General features: G+C 43.8%; 1 protein-coding gene across 4 annotated transcripts in view; it reads left to right on the top strand.

The window, feature by feature from the left end:
* The first annotated feature begins 890 nt into the window (after positions 1–890).
* The window catches only part of IQGAP2 (IQ motif containing GTPase activating protein 2), a 128,767-nt gene continuing 105,843 nt past the window's right edge, over positions 891–23,814 (top strand). For all 4 annotated transcript variants that reach the window (XM_054184830.1, XM_054184831.1, XM_054184832.1 and 1 more), the window contains exons 1-2: positions 891–979; positions 23,093–23,192. In XM_054184830.1, coding sequence (XP_054040805.1) covers positions 934–979; positions 23,093–23,192 — 146 coding nt within the window. In that variant the 5' untranslated portion in view covers positions 891–933. The remainder of the gene's footprint in view (positions 980–23,092; positions 23,193–23,814) is intronic.

Genomic DNA, 23,814 nt, shown 5'->3' on the forward strand with positions numbered 1-23,814 from the left:
GAATGCAGACACATGCCCTGCTCCCTCACAAAACCCCTCGGAAAGAGGCACCAACACGGGACGGGCCTGTGCAGGCACACCTCACTCCAAAAGTGCCCTGCAGATTGCAGCGGTGGCTTCCCAGCTTGCCAAAAACACTGTGTGTGGAGGGGGAGAGTTTTTCAAAGGAGCAAAATCGCAAGTGGGACTTCTGGGCTTGTTTTTTCACTCGTCTTAACAACCTTGCACTGCCAAAATGCCAAAGGGTAGGTGTCTTGTCCTTTTCCATTGTGGGGCTGGGGTTTTTTTTGTTGCTTTTTTGGGGGGGTGGTCAGTGGGGTAGGTAGGCTGCCTTTTTTTTTTTTCCTTTATCTTTTTTTGGTTTTAGGGTTTTGGCTTTTTTGGATTTTTTTCTTTTTTTTTCTTTTTTTTTTGCATTTCTTTGCTATTATAATTTTTTCTTTTTTACTTTTTGGGTTTAGGGGTTTTGTTTTGTGGATTTTTTTTTTCTCCTTTTTTTGCTTTCCTTTGCTGCTATAACATTTTTTTTTTCTTTTGAGTTTTTTTTTTGCTCATTTTTGCCCCCTTTCTTTTTTCCTCTTTTTTTTTTTCCGCTTTTTTGCCCCTTCTCCCCCCCTCCCACCCCGCCCCTCCATTTCTTTTCTTTCTTTTCTTTCTTTTCTTTCTTTTCTTTCTTTTCTCTTTGTTGTTTTATTTCCCCCCCCCCCTTCCTCCTGTTGTTGCTGCCAGCCCTGCCCGGCCCCCGGCAGAAGCGCGTCCCCCGGCCGGCGGCGCCCCACGGCCCGTGGCGGAGCCGCCCCGGGTGGCCGCGTCCCCGCGCGGGGCGGTGGCGGCGGCGGGCGGCAGCAAATCAGCGGGCCCCGGGCCGCGCATAAGAAGGCCGGGCGGCAGCCGGCGCCTCCCGTCCCTCCCGGCGGCGGCGGCGGCGGCAGGATGCACCATGAGGAGCTGGCGCCCCTACAGCGGCCCCGCTATGGCTGTGAGTGGGGTCGGGGGGGGGGGGCTTCTGTTTTTTTTTTTCCCTTTTTTTTTTCTTTTTTTTTTTTTTGTCCCCCTCCCTCGCCGCCTTTCTCGGTTTAATAGCAAAACAGGGGCTCGAGAGAAGGTAAAACCCTCCCAGCGCACTCTGTTGCAGCGCTCCGGCTTGTTTTAGGTTACCTCGCAGAGAGCTCCGCCTGGGTTTTGAACAGGTTTTCTCGGGGCTGCGTTTTTGTTCTGAAAGTTTCTGAATGGGTTGTAGCCGTAATTCCGCATTGCAGCTTGGGAGTTTTAGGTTGGAGCTGGAGCTTTGGAGTTTAGCTTTATAACTTGGTGTTACAGGGATCGCTTCGGGTTGGAACTTTATAACTGGAGATTGTGACTATAACTTTGCATTGTAACTTTGTAACCTTTGGATTATTACTTCAGAATTTCGGATTATAAAATTAAAAATTTGCTTTCTAATTTTATAACCTTGGCTTAGAACTTTGTAACTTTAAATAATAACTAGGGTGAGGCGAGGAGCAGTGCAGGTACCAGGCGTCTCTTTTCAGAGGAGGTGTGTTTGCTTCCCAAGCCTGTGTTTAAGAAAAGCCCTGGAGCACCTTCCCTCCTCCTGCTGCGGGGCTCTCTCAGCATTGCTCTGCCGTGCCGTGCCGGGACCCTGCGCCGGGGTCTGCTTTCTCCCGGCTCCTGTGGGCAGAGCAGTGCAAGTCCTCGGCTTTGCCATCCCTATAAGAAATGCCTCTGGTATGTCAGACATCACAAAATGTGAGCATGCAAATTATGTGCAAAGCTCACAACAACGCCTAGCATCCTGTGGTCTGATGAGCAGCTTCCGAGGTCTTGGCATAGTAGCTTTGTTTAAAACCGGTTCTGAAACCTCCTTTTTGAAAGAAGCACAAAACCCCTTGACAATGTTAGAGGTCACCTCACTTTTGCCCAGGGCGGATAGAAAAGGTGCTGCTTGGCTGCAAGACCTTCAGCTTGGAGGATGGTGGGACCTCCTGAGGATTTTCCTCTACTGATGCCTGCCACTTGGGGCAGTCGATGGACCTTCTCTGTAGGTTTTGTTTTTCATTTGCACTACCTAGTAGGTGAGTGAGAGACTTCTGAAGGTGTGTTCACAGTTGTCAGCACTGAAAACATTTTTGGTCACTAGAGATGTAGGCTGGGTGCCCATGCTGGCATGTTAGCAAAGGTGAAGCCAGTCATCTCAGCTTGCTGTGCCATTGCGCATGTGGTAGGGCAACATCTGGGTGGTGTGCCACATGTCGCTTTAGCCCCAGTTTGGTGTTTTATCCACTTGCCTGACATGCAGAAACTCCTCAAATGTATGTGGTGTGCCCATCAGGCCCCCAGCAACAGGGGCTTTCCTGTGCAGAGCTGGTCTGGCTGGTACATGTGAGCCTGGACAAGCAGCACATCCTAGTCTGCCATAAAGTCCAGTATGACCAAAGATGAGGCTTTGACATAAAGCACCTTTGTGTCTTGGTTCCTGCCTGGGTGCTGAGGATGATTTATCTTATTGCCAGTGCTGCTCAGAGTATTTTAAGAATCTCAGGCCTTATTTACTGTGGGGAAAGAATGACCACGTTAAGAATGCTGAATATAGTTTTGAAGATACGGTCTGTCTCCTCAGTATCTATGCTTTGCTATAGTAGTTCAGAGCTTTTTGCTGCAGTGAACAGGGAGAATTTGGTGTATTGTGTTGTAGCCACTCTCCTGGTGTTTGATCTCCTGTCCCAGGGGCAGGAGCAGATGAGGGCATCCTTCCTGGCTTTTCTGATGCCACCTCCTTTCTAACCAACACTGCCTGCTTGCTCAGGCTCCAGTGGCTATTCTGTCTTCCCCTGGGTGAAAGGTTGTGGCTGATGTACTGCACTTTTATGTTTTTAGAATGGGTTCTTTTTCTGCAGGAACCTTTGAGATAACATTCCTTTCAAGGGACTGGGAAAAGTCTCCTCAAATATGCCAGGCTGATGCCTATATTTAAAAAAAAAAAAAAACAAACAAAACAAACACTAAAAAACTCCAGAGAGAACTCCATACACTAAAGAACAAACCATAGTGTTGTCTGTAGTGCTGTCACAAGTATGGGTGTACATTTGGGTTTTTAGCTTGGGTATAGAAAACCAAATATGCTTTATCTACACTGTATTTGCCTGCTGTTTTGGGAAGAGGAGAGAAGCATCATCTTAAAAAAAAAAAAAAAAAAAGGCTCCCTAACGACTAAACTTATACTAGCATTATCTGAGCTCTTATGAAGCCCATTATAAGTTGTAGATTCTCTGTATAACTAAAACTGCACTTTGGATGACTGGCAAACAGTTCCCTTTGTTGAACGCCACATCTATGCTGGATTTCCTGGAAGAGTTAATAAGTTGTCCAAGTTAAGCTATCAAATTGCTAAGACTCCTTGCTTTAGGAACCTAGTACTGTTTTAAACATTTAACTTGGACTTTTGACTTTGGCTTCAGGCTCCTGGCAGAGATTGTGTGTTGCTCTGAAGAAGATTAGCATTTTACCATGGTAATTGTCTGCTAGGAAATATATGAACTGGTGCATGGTTATTAGTAGCATTTCGTTTTGATAACTAGAGAGGAAGACATATGCAAACCTCAGGTATCTTTTGCAGCCTGATGGATACCACTGGGGGAAAGAGTGTCTGTGGGCATAAGACCTTGTAGTACAAAGTGAGTAACTAGGAAGACTTATCTCTAACTTGTAATGCAAAGCTATTTTTTTTTTTTAAGTTTTGCTAATGTAGTAACACAGAGATATGTATCTAGAAAAAATTCTTAGAACTGATCATTTTCATCTTTAACATCAGGCTGACTGAAACCAAACAAGGCAATGCCTTTCTGGGTGGGTGCTAGTTCAGGATGAATGTGGTTCATGGGAGAAACAGGAGCTCAGAACAAAGTCTTTGAGCCTTCCCTTAGCCTGTTAGGGCCAAAGGCTGGTGGCTTCCTGGACTGCTTGTTGAAACGCGCCTCCAACTCTCTACATGCTGTCAATAGCTTAAAAAAGGATGCAGAAGAGATTTCTGTTGGTGAGTCTATGAGTCTTTCAGATATTCATGTCCAGCACCAACTCATGTGAGATCATACAAGTACAAGGAAGCAGCTTATACAGCTGAAACCATGTTAACAGGCACACTGCAACTGAATTTATGTAGCTGGCTTCCAGTCTGGCTACAGCTGTTGCCTGGTTTATTTCTCAATCACAGCACAATCAGATGCAGAAGTTCACAGAATTGCAGAGAACTGTGACTTGTAATGCAAGTTGAGGCATGAGCCACTTTTACAACACAAATACTTGGTGCTGTTGAAGATTATGAGGAGAAAAACTACAAATCTAGGATGTGCCTCGGATTAAATGTGAAGTTTTGAATGTAGGAAGATGGCAAAACAGGCAGTGGTGTATCTTTGAGAATGCCTTTTCGCAAACACTCTCAGGTCCTGTATAGCCAGGTCTCCCTGTAACCTATGTGCAGAAACGAATACTTAAGTTTTGTAAGAAATGCCTGAATGATTTCACTACACTTCCAGGAATGTAATAAAGCTACAGTGAGTGAGGCCATGAGTGTCTGGATTTGCAAAGGATTTCAGGCATTTCCATGCTCAGAGTAGCTGAATTAACATATGCCCCAAGTCCCTGTATACAGAGTCAGAGAGAAACGAGATGCTTCAGCATCATCAGACACATCGCATGGACACAAGCAGCTAAAGAAATCTTTGTCTTTCCTGTTGAAGCTGGAAAGCCAGCTTCACTGGGAATAGGTGGGTAAATATGGGGGAAGCTTGACTACCAAAATCTGGTGATGAGGGCATTGCTTGTGCTTCTGGTTCTGGCTCCCAGGACTGCTTCTGTTTGGCACTAGGAGTTAGGAGATGAGACAAATACGCAGCATGAAACTTTGTGAGGGAGACCTGCCCTGCCCACAGAGACAGACAGGGCAAACCTAAAGTGAAACACAGCCTATGCCTCTCTTTGAAATTGTACCTAGCTTCTTACTTCAGCAGGATGTGAAAGCTTGCAAACCAGTGGCTTTTCGAAAAGTGCTTTACTTCAGAAGCTATAAATTTTTCTGCATGTCTGTTAAGTGCAGGGGAAAAAATGGCTATTTTTCAATTGAAGGAGGGAAAAAAAATCTTTTGGTAAAGGTTCCATAGGATTTTTCTAAGTGAAAACAGATGGGGTTTTTAAAGCTAAAAAAAAAAGCTTAACTGTATCCTATGCATATATATTCTTTTGGGTGTATACTTTTTTGCAGTACTTGTGGTTTATGAGAACACTTTTCTTCTGGTCTTTTTTTTATTGATGGGTGTAATTTGGCAACCAAATACACTGTTTATCTCTTCCACCCTTTTGTAGGTTGCTAATAATTAAACTGCTGAATGAGAACTTGAAAAGTTTAACTGCTTTGTTTAACCAAGTGCACATAATTCATTTGGTAGGAGTGGTTCTCCGTTCTGTGTGCTTTTTGTACAGAGCAGGCTCATCTCCCCTGAAGTCTCTTGGTTAAGAAAGAACAGAGCTATGTTACAGCATGCTTAAAGCTACTTGAATGTTGCTGAAACAAGGAAATGTTAATATTGTGCTGGAAATAGGATTTATAGCGCATATAAGCATGCTAGATCTAGTCCAATAGTTGAGGCAGGGAATAGGAGGTATGCAGATTTGCAGTTCGCCTCTTCTGTTAAGTGGTGTTTCCTTAATGTAATTGTTGATTTGCTTGATACTGTTGCTGATTCAAGCTGACTATGATTTACTAGCAACAATCTTACATGTAAGATGGAAAAAAAAATAATGCTTGGCAGTGATAGGCAGGAGTGGTGGGTCATATTTCAGTGGGATGATAAGCGAGTGCGCTCTCCTGTGCTCTGATTCGTGCAGGAAATGATTAACCTGCGGTGTTTGCTTCATTTGTTCAGGCTGTTTTGGTGGTTTTTTTGGAACTGGTATCCTTGAACTGCTGCATGTTGTGGAATGAAAGCACAGGTGCTGGACCTGGGAGAAACGACGCCTACCCTGTCCTGGGGAATACAATTAGGGAGGGCAGGGACTGGGTCCCCAGACTCTGGGGAGGGGGGACAAGCCAGGAGGAGTTCCTGCTGTGGTCACCTTGTTTGCCAATCCTTGATGAGATGGGCTGGGACATGCGCTGGGATGCAAGCTGCGTCCTGCACAGTTCATTCATGCATGAGGACTTCCTGCGCCTCAATGCTTGCCTTCACCTTCAGAAAAACACCAATGTCCTCTTCAGCCTGGTGACAGCTGGGCTTTGAAGAGGGTTGTCTGCAGGATACGTACTGCCTTATCTTCACTGCTAGGAGGAGAAGGGGCCTGCTGAGCGCCTGGCACATGGGCAGGTTTGTGCTGGTGGCCAGCACCTTGTCCATGGCACTGGTCCAGTTGTGTTTTGCCAGCTGCTATGGCACCAGCCAAGTGTACCCTGGTCCATGGTGGTGATGGGCTGGTGGGACAGGTAGTGCCTGAAGGCTGCTGTCTGGTGGCTGAGGGCCTTGGTAGGGCATTGGGGTGTGCCATGTGGCAGAGAGGGAGGGGATGGGGCCATGGTCCTCACATGGATGTCTTTGGAGCTGAGAAAAGGGATGCTTTCATTTGGAGATCAACTTCATGCTACCCATCAAGCGAGGTACTGAATCAGGTAGTGTTGTGTTCATACAAACTCTGCACGGCTGCTAAAAACCTTTTGAAATGCCTAAGCAAATAAACAGCCATTAAGAACCTGTGCTGGTGGCTGATTTCAGTCTTAAATTACTGTTTTGTTCAAATGAGTATGCGCTAGCAAGGAACACTTACCTGGAGGAATTATGTCAGTTCTTTGTTATCACTTATCGCCCAAGTTAAGAGGTCAGCCAGGTATAAATTCTTCAGGAGTCAGATTCAAGGAGCACCTTGCAGCTCTGACTCACAATTGCTGGCAAACCACTGCAAGCCCCTAAGGACCTGTTGCCTCAAGGTGTGGTGCCTGCCCTGACTCCAAGCCCAGCTCTAAAGCTGGCAGAAACCACTGTCCTCATCCCAGGTGCTTCTCTTGGCTTGGGTGTATCAGGCTAAGCAGTCTGTGGCTTCAGCTAAAGTGGGTGATGAAGGATGTGGTCTCTGCCAGTCCTCCCCTGTGGACTCTGACTTGCTTCTTTCAAAGTGCAATAAAAGCTCTTGTGGCATCTAGAAAGTATTTAAACTGATTCTTACCAGGCTCCAAAGTCTGCTGGGAAATATGTAGTCATTCATGCTATCCATCCTCTACTGGCTGTTCTTCCTGAAAATTAAGGGTATCCTCCTGCATTTGTGCTTGATTTGTAAAGCTGCTCAGTACACAGGTTATATTTGCAGAATCAGAGCCTCGCAGCTTCTAGGAGCATAGCACAGATCAATCCAGGGGCAGCTGGAATGGGAAATGCCCAAACTCTGTACAGAAATGTGTTTCATTAAGGGAACCGCTCTTTCACAGGGTTGTAACGTCAAACTATAGACCAGTAATTGTTTTACTTTGGTTTTAAAGGCATTTTGAGAAAGTTTAGATAAGTACAGGAGGTATCTCTGTCTAAAAGTCTGGTTGAAGTGATTAAAAGCAAGGTAAAAAGCTTGAAAACTAAACAAGCACACAGGTTTGGTTTGCTGAAAACATGATCCTGTATCTAGGGTCATCTTCTTTCATGAGAGAAGCTGGTATTTTTAACTGGTGTTAATTACATCAAGATCCTACCTCCCACCTTGCTGCAGGCTGTTGCAACTGGTGAGGTTTCAGCAGCCTGGACTTGCTATGGTGCCTCAGCTGCTCTGTCAGGCTGCTGTGGTCTTCACCTCTCACCAACACACATACGATGGCACAGAGACTTAATCTTCCACGAAGCTAATCCCTATTTGCAGAGCTGATTTGCATTCCTGGATTTGCCGTCACTTCAGGCCTCTGCAGGGGCTGGCTGCAGATCTCGCAGCTGTGCCTGCTGTCCTGAGGCGGAGGGGACTTTCTGGCCAGGTGGGACTGTGGCAGCCAGAATTTAAATGCATTTAAATTGCTTTGGAACCGCACCCTGAAGCTGTGGTTTTGCATGTGCTTTCAGTCAGCTCTGCTGGTGGAAGAAGCAACCTCGACTCCTCCCATGGGATTATTTTTGGCTGGACTAGGTCCTTGGTCTGGCTCATAGCAGGAAGCCGCAGGCAGGTCTGCCAGCATGATGTAGTAGCTGGAGCAGGGATGAGCACAAGCGGTTGGGGGAACAGCAGGTTGAGTTGATTTAAGTTGCTTTACTGCTGCACATATAGATCTGGAAAGCGTGTGTGTGGTGGGGCAGCAAAATATGCAGGCAGCACATGGGTGTGGACAGGGGCACATAGGAAGGAGCAGTGTGTGTCTCCATGGTGTCCCCCAGGTGCCTCTGCTGCAGTGCTGCTGCCACCCTGGTGCTCTGCTGCCTGCCAGGGCTGGGGCTGCTCTCAGCTCTCCTGCAGCCCAGGGAGTTTTAAGTTACAGAGTTGTTTTTGAGGGAATTTTGTCTCTAGCACTGTAGTTTCATAGAGCTCTAAGTGTCAGTAAAAGCTCTGCAGTGTTCGCCAGGCAATGCCACAGCGGTAAGAAAATTTTAAGAAACTGTCTAAATACTAGACTACTTGAACAAGAAAGAAACATAAATGCTTTTTTGTAAACAAAGTAAGATTCAAGATACTTTTCCAACCCTTTTCTGCTGGTAAAATTACTCTTGACTGGCAGGGCCTCAAAACTGTAGGGATGAGATGTGACTTGTGGTATGTGCTGCTTATTTCTGGGACTCTTAGTTTTTCAAGCCCAACTGATTTACCCAATCAATAGCTGGCTGGCCTCTTTTCAGTGGTAAACAAGTCTTAAATTCCATATGTTCTAAATACAGTATAGCAGAATAAATAATGCATTGAAATATCAGCATGGATATGTGGTAGTATAACTGAAAAGGAACACGGAGGAGTCCTGGGGAGAGCAGGATTATGTTTAGATGAATCTGGGACAGAGCTTTTACCAAGGAAAAATTACCAAGCTGCTTTTACAAAACCAGGATCACAGTAAATGTGACTTCACTACATCTGACCTCAGAAGTTGTTTCGGATACTGCTTTTCAGACCCCAGCAGAGCACAGACTTCACAGTGATTTAGCAGAGGGTAGGAGATGAACCAGCCTTGGTCTGGCTTTTGAAGTTGCACGGCAGCTGACTACTGAAGGTGGGTAGACAGCTTACCTGCAAGGATTGGATGTGACCGCCTGCCACTTTGAATTTACATCACCTCTGACTATGGTAATGAAGTTTTACAGATGGGTTAGGATGGTCCAGAAAGTATACGGATTTTATCACATGTAAAGTAAGCCCGTTGCTTGTGCTCCAATTTCTATCTTCATACAGATCACGAGAAGTAAGACCACATGGTTTTCCTGAAGATTTCACTGACATGAGTTACTTTAAAACAAAATGAATCAAATTTCTTGTATTGTGGGTAGTAACAGGCAAAACAAAGGCTGGTGTTTCCTATAACACTGAAACATGGCAATAACAGTCAACAGTTTCCCCTTTTTTTTTTTTTTTTGCCACACTTGAACAGAATTTAGTAGCTCCATAAATGTTTACAGAGGTTTCTGAAAAAAGTAGAGATGGATTTCTGCAATGTTCATCTGCATCCTTTTTTCCTAAAACTATGGTGAGAGGGTGCTGACTGGTAGGCTGCTTCAGTCCACGCTGCAAGTGCTGCCCATTGGCAGGCCTATCTGGACTCCCCAAAACGATGAAGGAATGAGCAGCCAAGACTTTTGGGCTCCTATAGCAGTAGCACAATTGGTCTGCACTAGCTTCTTGGTCACACTTGAGATGCAAATTTACATCTAATCAAGTTATTTCAGTTTAATTTCCTCAAGTTATAAAGTATAGACTTTTTTGGAAGCTGGTCATTTGCATGAAAACTGATACCAATTAGGTAGAAGTATTTTACTTATGCTCACTCTTGACAGCCTTTAGTGTGCAGGCCAGGAGAAGCAGAAATAATGCTGGTGAACAAGTCTTGCCGTGATGCTGGGTCTCTACAGAAATATTTCCCATATAGAACAGGAGTGGCAGAGACTCATCTGGGCAAGATATTGCTGATGGAGTAGCTATTTTTTCAGACCGCGTTTCTCCTTGTAGCAGCTGTAAATGTGTTATAAGAAGGCTGACCATAGAGCATGAGCTGGAGAACAGGGCAAAGCTTGGGTGAAGAACCATTACAAGTCCTAGCAAAAGTCTTGATTTTTGAAGTAATGCTGAAAAAAAGGAAGCCGACCGCAGCTATGCAAAAGATGAAAAAAGTCAGTGCTCAGCCCTGAGGATGTGAATTTCCTTGTTAGGTAGAGACTTCAAAACTTGCAAACACAGCTTAATTTGATTTTAAGTTTATGTGTGTTTCTTGTACTATAGTTGCCATAACAGTCATTGAAAGCTAGTTAAGTTTCCTTTATTTTAATGGTTTTGGTATTGCTATTTCAAGCAGAATGCTTTTTTTTAATATGCTCCTGATATTTTATTCACAACTGATATTTAGTGTTGTCACCGTGGTGCTTTTGTTAGTGGAAATGTATTCAAGGCAGCGAGGAGGCTGTCCTGTGGTCAGTGCTTGCTGCATTAACCCACACTTTACTTTTTGGAGTGGGTTATAGAGTAGACACAAGCAAGTAACCTGAAAAAGTAAGTTCTTCAAGATGAGATGGACAAGGTTTTGTGTCAGTTTAGAGGAAATATGAACTTAGTGGAACTAAAACATTTATACTTAAACTCGTGAGTGTGTGATTTGCATGAAAACTTGTAAGGGCAGCTGTCACAGAATCACGGTATGGTATGGGTTGAAAGGGACCTTCAGGGATCATCTAGTCCAACCCCCGTGCCAAAGCAGGTTCATCTAGAGCAGGCTGGACAGGAACATGTCCAGGCAGGTCTTGAATGTCTCCAGAGAAAGACTCCACAACCTCTCTGGGCAGCCTGTTCCAGTGCCCTGTCACCCTCAAAGTAAAGTCTTTCCTCATGTTGAGATGGAATTTCCTGTGTCCTAGCTTGTGTCTGCTGACCCGTGTCCTGTCACTGGGCACCACTGAGGAGAGTTTGATCCCATCCTCTTGACACCCGGCCTTTAGATATTTATAAGCATTGTTGAGATCCCATCTGTCTTCTCTTCTCTTCTCCAGGCTAAACAGACCCAGGTCTCTCAGCCTCTCCTCATAAAAGAGGTGATCCAGTCCCTTGATCATCTCTGCAGCCCTAAAGTGACTGTCAGCCTGTCAGTGACTTGTTCTGGAAATGGAAGTACTTGGTTTATTGATAAGTTAGGAGGAACATCTGGGTCTGAATCTAATGATTTTGCAGTGATATGTACAATGGTAGGTGTGTCATTGTCACTCAGAGTAGTTTTGAATCTCAATATTTAGGTGCTGGACGTACTGAGAGAAAGGGTGGGGTTTTGTCTGCTCTTTTCAAACCTTGTTCAAAGGTCTGTGGTTGGAGACTTAAATCTTTTGTCCTTTTGTTCTCTCCTATGCTTCTAACTCCCGATAATGAAGGAAAAATTAATTCTTATTACTGGGTATGTATATAAATGAGAAATAAGGGCTGGAGTTGTCAAAAAGCAGTGTGGGCAATTGCCCTGCAAGTGATGTCTGCCTACCTTGTGTGGTGTGCTCCTGAGGTGACCTAGCCAGGGAGTAGTGGGAGGAGGTTTCTCTGGAGCCAGTGATGCCAGCTCCAACAACTCTGCAAGCACTTGCTTGCCTACTGTGGAGTGGAGGCAGCCAAGCAGGCTTCAGGTGATAACTGAGGTCATTGCTGACATGGGACTGCCTCTAAACTGATTACCTGCATGGATACACTGAGTTTGCCTTCTTCCTGCAAGAATATAGCATCTCACCCATGAAGCGGGAACAAAGAAGGTACATCTTCACCCCCTTTGCCTTTCTGCACCTGTGTGGACCAGCACAGTGGGCTGCACAGGGTGAGATCCTAGCTTGTGAGCCTGATGCTGCACCTCCATCCTTTTTTCTTTTTTTTTTTTTGTGGTTCCTCCTTGTGCTGGGCCATCTCAGCTGCAGAAACAGCTGCTGAGTGCATAGCGGTTTTGGGAATTGTTTCACAAGCAGCTCAGCTGCCTTCCCAGGGGAGCTGTGAATGTCAGATGGAGGGCAGGAATCACCATGGCTCTGTTCAGTCTCTGTCTCTCTGTGCCCAGAGTCCTGCTCATCACCTAAACTTACCATACCTATACATTGATGTTCTGCATCATATAGCATTTCTTTAAATTTTTGTGAATTTTAAGACATTTTTTTGTATTAAAATTTTTCAATTTCATTCTATGGGTCTGTAAGTGCAAACTAAGTTTTCAGATGTATTATCCCTAATACTTAAGTTTTTTCTCCCCACTAAGATTAAGAAAAAAGCCATTGAGCCTGTAAATCAAAGAATTTGAATTGCAAACTTCAAAGATATTGTGACTGTAATAATTATTCGGGAACGAAAAGCAAGGCAGTTAGAAGGAAATGTGTTCTCCAAGTTTAAGGCTGCAAACCTTATGGGCATGCATACTTTTTTATTCACATGCTTGTGTTTATATCTTGAAGAAAAAATGTACTGCAACATTTCAGGTGTGTTCTGGAGCTTTTTTCAGAGTATGGAGTGAGTGAAGCGGATGATTTGTTCAGACCTTGGGAGAAGAAGGACTCTGTAACGGACTGGCTGGGGAAGGAGTAGGGGATGATGAATTATCAAAGGAAGAATTAAGACCAGATGTCAGGGCTGAGGGTTTCTGCGCTGCAGTCTTTCTCGTGATGATTTCAAATTTACTCAGCGCTTAAGTGATGTCTGCTTATGGCTTTTCCTATATAGGTGTTTCAATCCTTCTGAGTATTATGGTTCAGACCCTGAGGCTCATGTAGCTCTTTTCTGAGCTCAGTGACACCCAGACACAGCTTTCTCCTCAGGTTCTCTTTGTCTTACACTGCAGTGTTCCTACTTGTCATCCTACTCTTCTGTTCTTTAAGCTACACCTTACCACATTTCTTTCAGCTGGTCGCTGTACTGTGAGTTTGCTGGTAGGAAGCTTTTTGATGTTAGCCTTCCAGCAATCTGAATATTGAATCCGTTTGGCAGACCTTCCCTCCCAAACAGAATATTGTACTGCACTTTTTTCAGTTGGTGTGAAGGGCTCTTCTCTTAACCTCTCTCTCACTCCCCCTGTCTTTATTCTTGTCTTTCTCCTTTCTCACAGCCAAGAGTAGCCTCCAGGTAGTAGGAATTCACTACAAGTGTATCTATAACTCAGTGTTCTAGTCTCAGACTGTAATGCAGATGAGCTTTTGACACACACAATTAAAAAATAAATGGGACAAGGTCCTGATTTAGACAGAAGTCCTGGGCAGCATTTCCAGGGCATTATCTTAATTGATTACTGTTACAATGTCCATCACTCTTTTGAATTTCTACCAAAGAATAACAAGAGCGACCAAAAACCTTTCTGTTATGCTCTTCTTTGTGGACTTCCACTAGTTTGCCTTTTGGTGAAGCATCAGTGGTTCTTGTCAGACATGCTTAGCTTCTTCAGTCCCTAGGGTCCCCTTTTGCCACAGTAAGCCTTGTACTTTATTCTGGTCCTGCATGTTGGCTAAGATGTCTCAAAAAATTAATGAGGGTCACCTTAGCTGCTGTTTGCACAGCAGAGTATCTAAACTGACAGCAGCAGGAGTGTGATAGAGACGTGGGTCAACATCAACGTGTGCAACCAGATGAGGGGTGGACAAACCTGAATTTGGGTTTCCTGCCACCACCGTGGTGAGTTCAGTCTGTGCCCTGCCCTTTCTCCTGATCGTCTCGAGCCCCTCTTTCCTGTTCTTCCACTCTGCTTCTGCAGTGGCTTTCTGCCCTGTACTTGATTCACAAATGTTTATGGGTGGGGTTGTGGCCACAGGTGGCAGTGGTGGTGTGGCTACACATAATGAAATTTGCCTTTGGCGTTCAACAGAAGGCTGCAGGCACTACTCCTTTTGCTGTTACCTTTTTGTACCTCTGTTTCCAGCTCCTTGCATAGGGATGAATGCCTTTCGGATGAGCTTTTCACCCTTTCTGGGTATCTTCAAAGTATTTTACTATCCACAAGTCACTCCTCCTTTTATGTAGGACTTTGACTTATTGATATACCTGCAATTCTTTTCAGAGAAAAATGAAATATAAACTTTCTAATGCTAGAAATTAATTTGATGGCATTTGTAGGCATGAGACTTCACATTTTTCTTCTGACGAAACCCAGTTACAAGGTTGATACTGAGACATGCTGTAGACACTTAACATTTTTCTGTGTCTTTCATAGTTGAGTGGTGTATTTTACTAGCCTGGCAATATTAAACTGTCCTTTTCATTATTTCATTTACATTCTGCTTGTGTTAAGTTGAACTGAGGTCACAGTAGGTAAAACGTAAGGAAATGGAATCCATATGGTAAAAATTTTGGCTCTTATTGAAGATTGTTAATGTATATTGCTAATAAAAAGCCAACAGGTTAAAGTAATTCCAGTGAAATGAATGGAGCAAATGGTAAATGTGCCAAAATACATGGAATTCAAATCAAAAGCTCTTTATTTAAGAAAGCGGTGAACGTATAAAGTTGACAGAGGAACCTTTCACGCTTTACTACTTGTTTCCTCATGAATTAACCTCTGGAGAAGGAAAGTTTGTTGGAAATTCCTGCTGGAATGTGCAATATTATTTTGAATGCCTTGAGCCTCCAGTGATGTGCTGATCTGACCAACCAGCCCTTTCAAAAAATTGCCTTTTTTAAAGCCTACATGAAAAATGTCATTCTTGCTGTAAGCATGTGGAAACTAAGCAAACTTTGCAACCAGGCTGGCTTCTTACCAGTGTAGCCTTTTCCAAGCTGCCTTCAAGCTTGTTGGTGCTCATGGCTTTTGGACTAAGCAAGTGGAGATAGGATGGCCTGTAAGGGAAAGAAATAACTTTTGATTGGTGTTCATTGCCTCTGCAGGATCCATCAGTGCTTCCTTAGGCTTGCAACTATTTCATGGTCAACTGTGTAGTTCATGGAAAGGAGCTAGAATTTTAAAGGTGTTCTTTGAGAACCTGAATCTTGGGGGAAATCTGTTGTCCCTTGAGAAGACCAGCTAGCAAAGCATGCAAAGATAAGCAGTTGCAATTTTATTAGGGAGTTACGTGAGTATTGCTGGAAATAGTGAGACTGCCAGTTATATGTAAGTGAAAGTGGTTGGGCCATAGGCTGATAAATTGCATTTCATGTTTGTAATTGTAGATAGCAATGCTTGAAACTAACTGAAATTGTTTGAAGTTGGATTTTTCATATACTTCCTTCAGCTCCATTACTTTGTCTCCTTGTTCTTCCAAATATACATGAACCATGTTATTTTTCTGCACAAGGTTAAAGGACTTTACTACTAAAGAGATGGCCATGTGCTGGTATCATTATACAACAAGATATTGTCAGAACTATTGAATGTCTTTTAGCATATTGCCTCTACTAAAATATCACTTGAAGATATTGTAGAAAGCCTGAGGTTTAAAAGTAGAGGATGTGTATACCTATAAGTAGAAAAATTAACGTTAAACATCCTGTTAGGACATGTGGTTACTTGCTGAATGCCAAGGCTATCTTGTGTCTGTGTGGTTGAATGAGACTTTTTCTAAACTCTGTGGGAATTCAAGTATCTTAAAACACATCTGAGGAGTCCTACAGACTTCTACCAGTGTCATCACTTGACAGACTGAAATCAAACAGTTTTGACATCTGGCTCCAGGAGCACGGGCTGTGGTTGCTGTTGCTTCACCATCCCTTGGCATGATAGTCCTAAGGTTCATGTATTGTAATAGTGCTTACTGTCTGTAAATGGATGTTGTTGAACTTGTGGTGGCAGATAAGACTGAAATAAAACCTTTTTCAAGGAAATCGAGGGAGGAGGACTTGGGAGAGTGAATGCACAGAAATGAGGCTTTATCAGAAAGCTCAAGGGAAAGACTGGTTTAGCAAACACTTTTAATTTTACATCAGGATGCCTTTTTACTGTACTTCTGTTGTCAACATTCCCGTGCTAATGGTGTTTGTTTTTTTTTTTTTTTTCCCCTGTTTGTGCAGTGTCTGTTAGGAAGATCTGACCCAGAACTGTGGTCCTGTTCATCCTGTGTGATCTTTTTGAGAGCAGATAATGTCTGTCTGCTGGCCAGAAGATGTGTGTGTATTTCTGTATGAAAATCTGAGCCTGCATGCTTTGGACAATGTAATAACTAGATTAACAGAGACATAGTCATTTTTAAGGTAGGGGGAGAGTAGTTCAATGTTGGAAAGATTTGAAAAATGCCATATTGAAGAGCCTCATAATTTAGTAAAGTGTATTAGCCTAAGTGAATCTGCCCTCCAAATCAACAGCTGTGGTAGGTTTTTGAGTGCTTGCAGTGTTTGCCTTTGTCCAGAGCCTTTTCTTGGAGCTAATGTTCAAGGAAGGGACTAAATTCCCTTAACTGGAGCCATAGAAAAAGGCTCAGGCCATCTGGCTTTATTGCTGTGGGGCATGTGCTAGCTGCTCGTGACTGTGCTCTTTGACAGAGGAAGTCTATAGAAAGCTCTTTTGATTGAATCCCTAAATTTTTCATCTGAAGATAAATGTCTCCCAGCATAACAATAGACCTATAGGTACTAAATACCTTAATAGCAGAATATCTTTAGCAGGTATTTGGTGCTGTAAAGCCATTTTTAGTTAGTAGCCTATTGAATAATCTCTGCTCACATAGTTAGAGTTGGCTTATTTTCTTCTGCATATTAAATAAACTGTTGCATTAGGTGCCTGTGGGTCAATATTGGGGATGCAGGTTTGGGAGGGAACTCCTTCCTTTGAGAGGTGTTTTTCTCATATCTGTACATGTAATCCTGTCCATGTATTTTTGCTGTCTGCCAGTGCTTTGAACTTCTGCCCCACTGCAGTCAGGGCAGCTCAGGTAACAGCGAGCTGGGCCTGGAACATCACCTGTTCAGACCTGCTCCGGTTATGGAGGTTGGCTGGTGTGGAATTGATGCAGTAGCAGCACCTGAATTGCCAACCTAGGAGTGACCACAGAGGTGAAGTGCTCTGGGCAGGCACTGCTGGTGTGCTGAGTATCTGAAAGTAGAAATTTTACTAGGAATAAAATGTGGCACTGAATTTATTGGCCTCTTTCACGTTAGGATGAAATAGTTGTATACTCTCATATAACCTAAGGTTTTAAGTGACCTTGGCCTTCTAATATGCAACTAGCTTTTTCTTGAAACTACGGCACTGAAGTGTGATGGCAAATGCTTCATGTTGGCAGCTTGTCCTCGTGGTACAGGCAGACATAAATGGGATGCTGCCTAAAGCCTGTTGTACCAGGCTCAGCTCTCACTGGGCCTGGCTATGGCCAGAAAAGTGTCAGTTGGGAGTTTTTGTGCAAGAGGGGCTCAGCTTTTTTGTTTTCAGCTGTTACAGTATGGCTCTTCTAAATGCTTTTCTGTGTGCTAATACTGGGGATGTGGGGATGAGCTTGGGTGGAGGAGGCAGGAATGTGTAGAGGGGGGTAATACACAGAATTTACAGAATTTCTCACCAGTAGACTGGAGCACTGCCTTGCCTTGTCTACTGCATGGCCAGGATAGCAAACAACTTGGGCTGCCAAATGTGGTTTAGCTAATGTTTAATTCAAATACTCCAGTGAAAAACTCTTACTCCAACATTTTACAGTATTCACTCATGTATCTCTTTTCTTCTCCCTCAATCCTGACTTTACAAATTCTTTTTTGTCACTGTGAGAGGATTTTGTTCTCTCTGTGCTCTGTTGTGTCCTGTGTATTGAGCTTCCCTGTTGTGGTGCCAAAAGAGCCACCCTCCTCCTCGCTCACGTCTCACTTTCCATGGGAAAAAGTCTCTGGTGGCAGGAAATTGAGGGGGATTGTCACTGGAAAATAAAAGCCTCTATTCCTTTCTTTGCCTTCTTCAGTATAGGAAGTCTTTTGGTATGTCTGTGGCAAACGCCTTATTAATGGGTCTGCCTGCTAGAAACAGCCACGTGCTGTTCTTGAGCTGTTGTGGATAGTCATATTTCTGAGTGCAAATGAATGACAATGACGCCTTAAATGCCACTATAGGTTTTGCAAATTTTTTTCCCAGCCTTGTTTTTTTAAGATAACAAAAACTTTCTGTTATCCTTGAATTGTTATCCTTGAATAACTTAGAATTATGCCTTGTAAAGTGTTCCATAAATTTGCATTCAGGAATTAAAACAAATGTTACTTTTTCTTGCATGCTCTTTGGTTACGTATTGGTATAGAAGTTTCAAGTTTAGCTTCATTTAAAAATACAATCCATGGATCCATGGGCTCATTTGAAAACTACTGCAAATTAGACCTGTAAAACACATCTTATTTAATGACATCTCAAATATAAACATACTAATGGGAGAGATGTGGTCAGCTCAGCGTTGATGTGGATTATCTCCGTGACCCTGGGACCTCCAAAATCCTTGCCATGGTTGTGATAAGAGGGTTAACTCTGAACTTGGGCAACATTTACACAGCCAGCACTTTTTCTCAAAATTCTTGTGCAAACTGAGTATATCTTATGTGAACCTGAAGTTTTGAATCTCTTTCCAGACATTGGAAGGTTAGTGAGGTCATGGCTCCAGTGGGTCTTGCACACTTGGGCTGATTACTAGTTTCAGTAATTATATTGCAGCTTCAGAAGTTGTGGCCCTATTTCTGAAAACTTACTCATATCCAGAAGATTGAAATGTTTTTCTTGTCTACTAGTGTTGAGTCAGACTCAGTAAATGCTGCCTGTGCCATGTTGACTGTAGGCACATGGAGCACCTTGGGTTCTGTTGGCAGCCCTGTGGTTGGCAGCAGACAGAGCGCCAAGTATTTGCCAACAACTGGAGTGGCTGTCTTGGACCATGGAACATCAGAAATTTTTTGCAATCCATAACCAAACCCCAAACATCCACTAGTTCTAGCTGCCTCTTTGCCGGTGGTTCTGCTTCTTCTGTGATGGTGGTACACGGGACAAATATTTCAGACAAAGATGAGGGTGGATGTAAGTGTGATATGTCAGCTGATGGAAGATACTCAAGTCTCTCAATTTATGAACACTCCCCAGTAAACAGGCTTATTTTTGTGAGAAGTATGTGGAATGAGAATATGTAAAAAGTTGCTAGCAGAATGTGACTTTATTTCCGTTGAATCAATTGTGTGAAGAATATACTTAGACAATTGTTACATCATACTGAGTGCCAGAGTAAGCCTTTTCTCATGTTTGTTCAAAATTAGGTGTGGCAATTTAAGGAGTGTTTCCTACAGACTCTTCCTTTAGTGTTTTTCCATGAAGGAGTATCTATAATGAGGGAACTTGGTGTCTTAGCACACATGCTTTGTAAGTGTTGACAGCTGGCTAACAGGGTACCAAAATCTAAAATGAATTGAAATGGAGAGCTTTTAGGCTAGCTACACTGGCATTTTTATTAGTTTTCGTCAATAGTCCAGATATACTTTTAACATTCCTTCTTTGAGGGAATACGTGATATTTTTCCTCTTAATTCCAAATCAAAAGTCACAGAACTGAACAACTGAATCATAAGACTTTTTTTTTTTCTCCTGTATAGCTTCTGTGTAGTTTGCAAGTACCTTGTTCTGTGGATCTTTTCAGTTGCAACATTTTGTCTGCCTGGATCCTGCTTTGCCTTGGCTGGATGTCTTCAGGTGAAGCCCAGTTCTGCTCACTCTGCCTCGTAACATCCTTGATTGCAGCACTCTTCCACTGTGAGTTGAGCACTCTCAAGAAGTTATTGATAGAGCAGAGATGTGTATGTTCTTTCATCAGTCTCCCAGTCTTCTGACTAACACTTCCCCTGTTAGGCCGAAAGACTGAGCTTTCTGTCTTCAAACAAAGCTTGGTTTTGCATTGAATTTGGTGTGGCTGGATTGGTGGATGCATGGATAGGGTGTTTATCTGAAGTTGTGGAAAGCTATATGCAGGGCTCTAGACAAAGACTGAAGCCTTTGCCAAAATATATTACAGAAGGCTAGATTTTTAGGGACCCAAGTCTTCAAAGTAGCTTCCTCTGCAGCTCAGTCCTGAGGCTACCTCTATCCTGCAGGTTGTCATTGTTGTTTCTAAAAGTGTCTGTAAATGCTTATTTGATGTGATAGCGCTGTAGCTTTGAAGCCAGTATGTGCTGGAGGGGGAGAGCATGTAATCAGCCTTACCAGAAGCTGGTGTTGCAAGAGAATCCTCCCAGCATAAGCACTGTAAATGTTGGCCCTCCCTGTGCTCTACCTGTTCTGTGCTTGGATATTCAGCCCAGAAACAGCTGTTTTGGCCATGGCAGAAAAGAAACCTAATTTCCTACCTCTGGTCTGCTGATACAGTATCTCTTCTAGAAAGGATCTGGGTTTTCTACTTTTCAGTGTCTAAAAGTTATTTCTTGCCTCTTGCCCTTTTCCCTCCTTATTGGAGGGTTTCCTAAGCAGAACAACTATTACAATCCCATGACATCTGTCAGTGCCTTCATCCGCCCTCTGAATCAATCTTTGCAAATAATTTTAATGATGGAGTTGAGGCTAGCCAGGGCTGCTCAATCTGGGATGTCCTTGTTGAGGATGGGAGGAGCCTGTGGATTTCCAGATCGAAGACTAGATTGTAAAGCATTAGTCTTATTCAGGTAAATTCCTAGACTGATACTTATCAAAAGGGTTGTGTGGTTTTCTTACTCTGACTTTCAGACAAGCCGCCTTTTTTGCTGCTTTGCTTATGACTGTGGTGAGTTCTGTTTGGAGGACAGGAGTAAATGAGTTAAGAGGAGCAGGGCATGGGAGCTGTGTCGTGGAGGATGAAGGCTTGGTCTGGTATTGGCTATCCCATTCTGGCTCACAGGACCATAGCCCACTAGAATGGTCACAGGGACTCCTCTGATGGCACTTGTCTTCATATGTGGTGCCCTCATAGCTGAGGGAGTGATGTGATGTTTGAAAAGTGGCCCTAGAGCTCAGTCTCACAAGTAATAGTGATATATTAAATTTCAGCATGGTGGCTCATCAATACTTCACCCTCACACTAAGGAGCCAGGCCCTCTCCCGGGAGGAGGAGAGGAGCAGTGTCAGGGAGTGGGAGCAGCCTGTCCTGGATGTGCTGATGGTGGCATGGGCAAGAGCAGCAGTAGAGCAGCCTCCATGGCCAGTTTGCCAGCCTGAGTATTTTACCATCTGTATATCATGTTTGCCTCCAAACCGATGTTTTGGTTCACAGCAAGTGATGGCCTGATTACAGTATCTGAGAGCTCATTTCAGAGTGAGTCACACCTATTGGAGCTACCAGACTTAAAAGGACTCGGAGCAAGACAGGTATTTGTTTTATCAGTGCATGAAACTTCTGAGTAATTAGGAAGAGCCATCTTAAAAGCAAAGGAAGATGAGAGATATCAATGCTTGTGGTGATTAAAACTGAAACTACAAAGCTTAAAGCAGCTATATGATACGTTAACAAATGTGTGGTAGCATCAGTCCAAAACGCGGGTGAGTAGTGTCACTTCTTTTGTGTCCTTAGTAAATGCATGTGGGATCATTTCTGTGTTGGGGTGGGGTTTGGTGGGTTTTTTTAAGGTATAGCCTTCAAAGTATGCATGTACTTGTAAAGTCCAGCGTCTTGTTTATTATAGTGCCTTTTACTTGAGTTGCCCGTCAGCTACAGGAAGGTGTTGACCCATTACATGAGGCAGCTGTGTCAGGGAAATGCTGAAAACTTGCTTGTGGCATGTGTAATCTGTGTGGCAGTTCAACTCAAAAAGGACCTCACAGTGCATTTGAGGTGGAGAGGGGCCCTTTTTCTTTTCTACTGAGGGTGCATCTTGATGTTCTCAGCTAACCAGCTCGTGGGCTGCCACAGAAAGTGTCTGGCCCAGCCCTGTGTTTCCGTCCCCTCCCTTGTGCCTGCACCAGCGTGCCCACAGGTGCACAGTGGCTCAGATCAGGGACTTGATCTTCCTAGAAGTAGGTTTCTTCATAGCCATCACTCTTTGGCGAGGGCTGCCCCTTAGTCTGATTCACTGATGCAGCCACAGGATTGCTGGCGCTGACACAAGAGGTGATGGGAGTATGCGGCTGGGAAATAGGAGGGAGGGCAGGGACGGTTCTTTTGACAGCCGCTAGCACAAATACGGTGTCAACTTGGTTACTGGTTTATGCTGAAGACTGTTTCCAAAAGCCTCACATGCCGTGATTGAAACTCAGCCAGAAGTCAGCAATCCTAGATGGTCCTTCAGATTCATTGCGAGAAACATTTGGAAGAATTGTAGATTTGCTCACAGAGCCCCTCTGTACCCTACAAAGAGAAGAAAACCAGTCATGGGGTAGTAGTTGTTAATAATCAAGGTTGTTTGCAGTTGGAGATGTGCACAGAGTCATCCTTGACAGGCTGGGAGAGTGCTTTTATGGGAGGTGATGTGGTTGCAACAGTAAGTAGGGTGTGAATACCACAGCTTATTCATTTGATTACAGCCCTCATCGGCCCCACCAGTGGGAAGCAGCTCAGTCTGTTGCAGTTGCACTGGTTGCTAAAGCTGCATCTGGTTCCCAAGCTGCCCTTGAGACATGTTTACAGTGCGTTGTTGTCTTCATCTCTGCTGCTGAGGCTCTGCTTAACACGGGGTTGCTCCATCCGCTGTTTGCTTTGAGCTTCCACATGGGAGTCCTCAAACTCCTCTGAGGATATGTAAGCTGGAACTCTGCTGGGTCCCTGCCTCAGCCCCATGTGTTTGAGTGCTCCATCCTGCCTCCAAACCAGGCGATGGACAAAGAGCAATACACACTCAGTTTGGAACAAATGAAACTCAAGGAATTCACCATACAGAGAACAGCAGCATATTGGTGATCTAGATATTTGTGCACCATGCTATCAAAGGCCCTTTCTGGGGAGAAGGGATGACTATTTTAACTTCTCTTCTGCAGTAATTTGCCTAGGTTCTCAGTAAAATTGCTCTAAGAATCACCCCTGACTTGTGTGTAACTTGGTATGGGTTTCTGTTTGCAGCTATTGTGGATGATGAAAGGCTTTCAGCAGAGGAAATGGATGAGAGGAGGCGTCAGAACATTGCTTATGAGTATCTGTGCCACTTAGAAGAAGCAAAAAGGTAAGTAAATGAAAGCACACCTCTATCTGGCCTTTAAATACGGAAGTCCAGGCCTGTTGTGGTCTTGAACATTCTTCTAATATTCTAATGTAACTTCTAATTCGATTTCTTGAATTACTTGGATTAACTTAATGTTGGAATTTTATAGCATTCAGTATGAGAAACTAATGTCCAATGTGGAAGTTTAATTCAAAGAAGGGTTTAGAGATAATCAAGACAATCTCCTCAGGGTTGCTCCGGTGACCATCTTCAACGAAAGTAGGGTCTGGGTACTAAAACCAGAGCTTGTGGTTTAGTAAGAAGCTGAGTCAGGCCTATGTGACTAACTGGGGAAAGTCTTTTGTTCCTGGCTGTGTGGTCGTGCTCCCTCCTTGGCGCTAGTGCTTGTGCAATGACCCAGATTGCTAAGATGGCAGAAAATCACCTGGGCTCTTACTGGGTTAATGATCCATATCATCTCAGTGTTTCAATGGTAAGTGCAGGCAGGGCAATATGATAACCTGGACTCTGCTCTTTCTTCAGTTCCTCTAACCCATTGGTCAGGAGTAGTAATCTCTTGAAGCAACAGCCTGTGATGCATCACGGATCTGCAAGTGCACAGGGCTTTTATCACCTTTGTGCA

This window comes from Rissa tridactyla, chromosome Z (genome assembly GCF_028500815.1).
Source record: "Rissa tridactyla isolate bRisTri1 chromosome Z, bRisTri1.patW.cur.20221130, whole genome shotgun sequence".
In the NCBI taxonomy this organism is placed as follows: domain Eukaryota; kingdom Metazoa; phylum Chordata; class Aves; order Charadriiformes; family Laridae; genus Rissa; species Rissa tridactyla.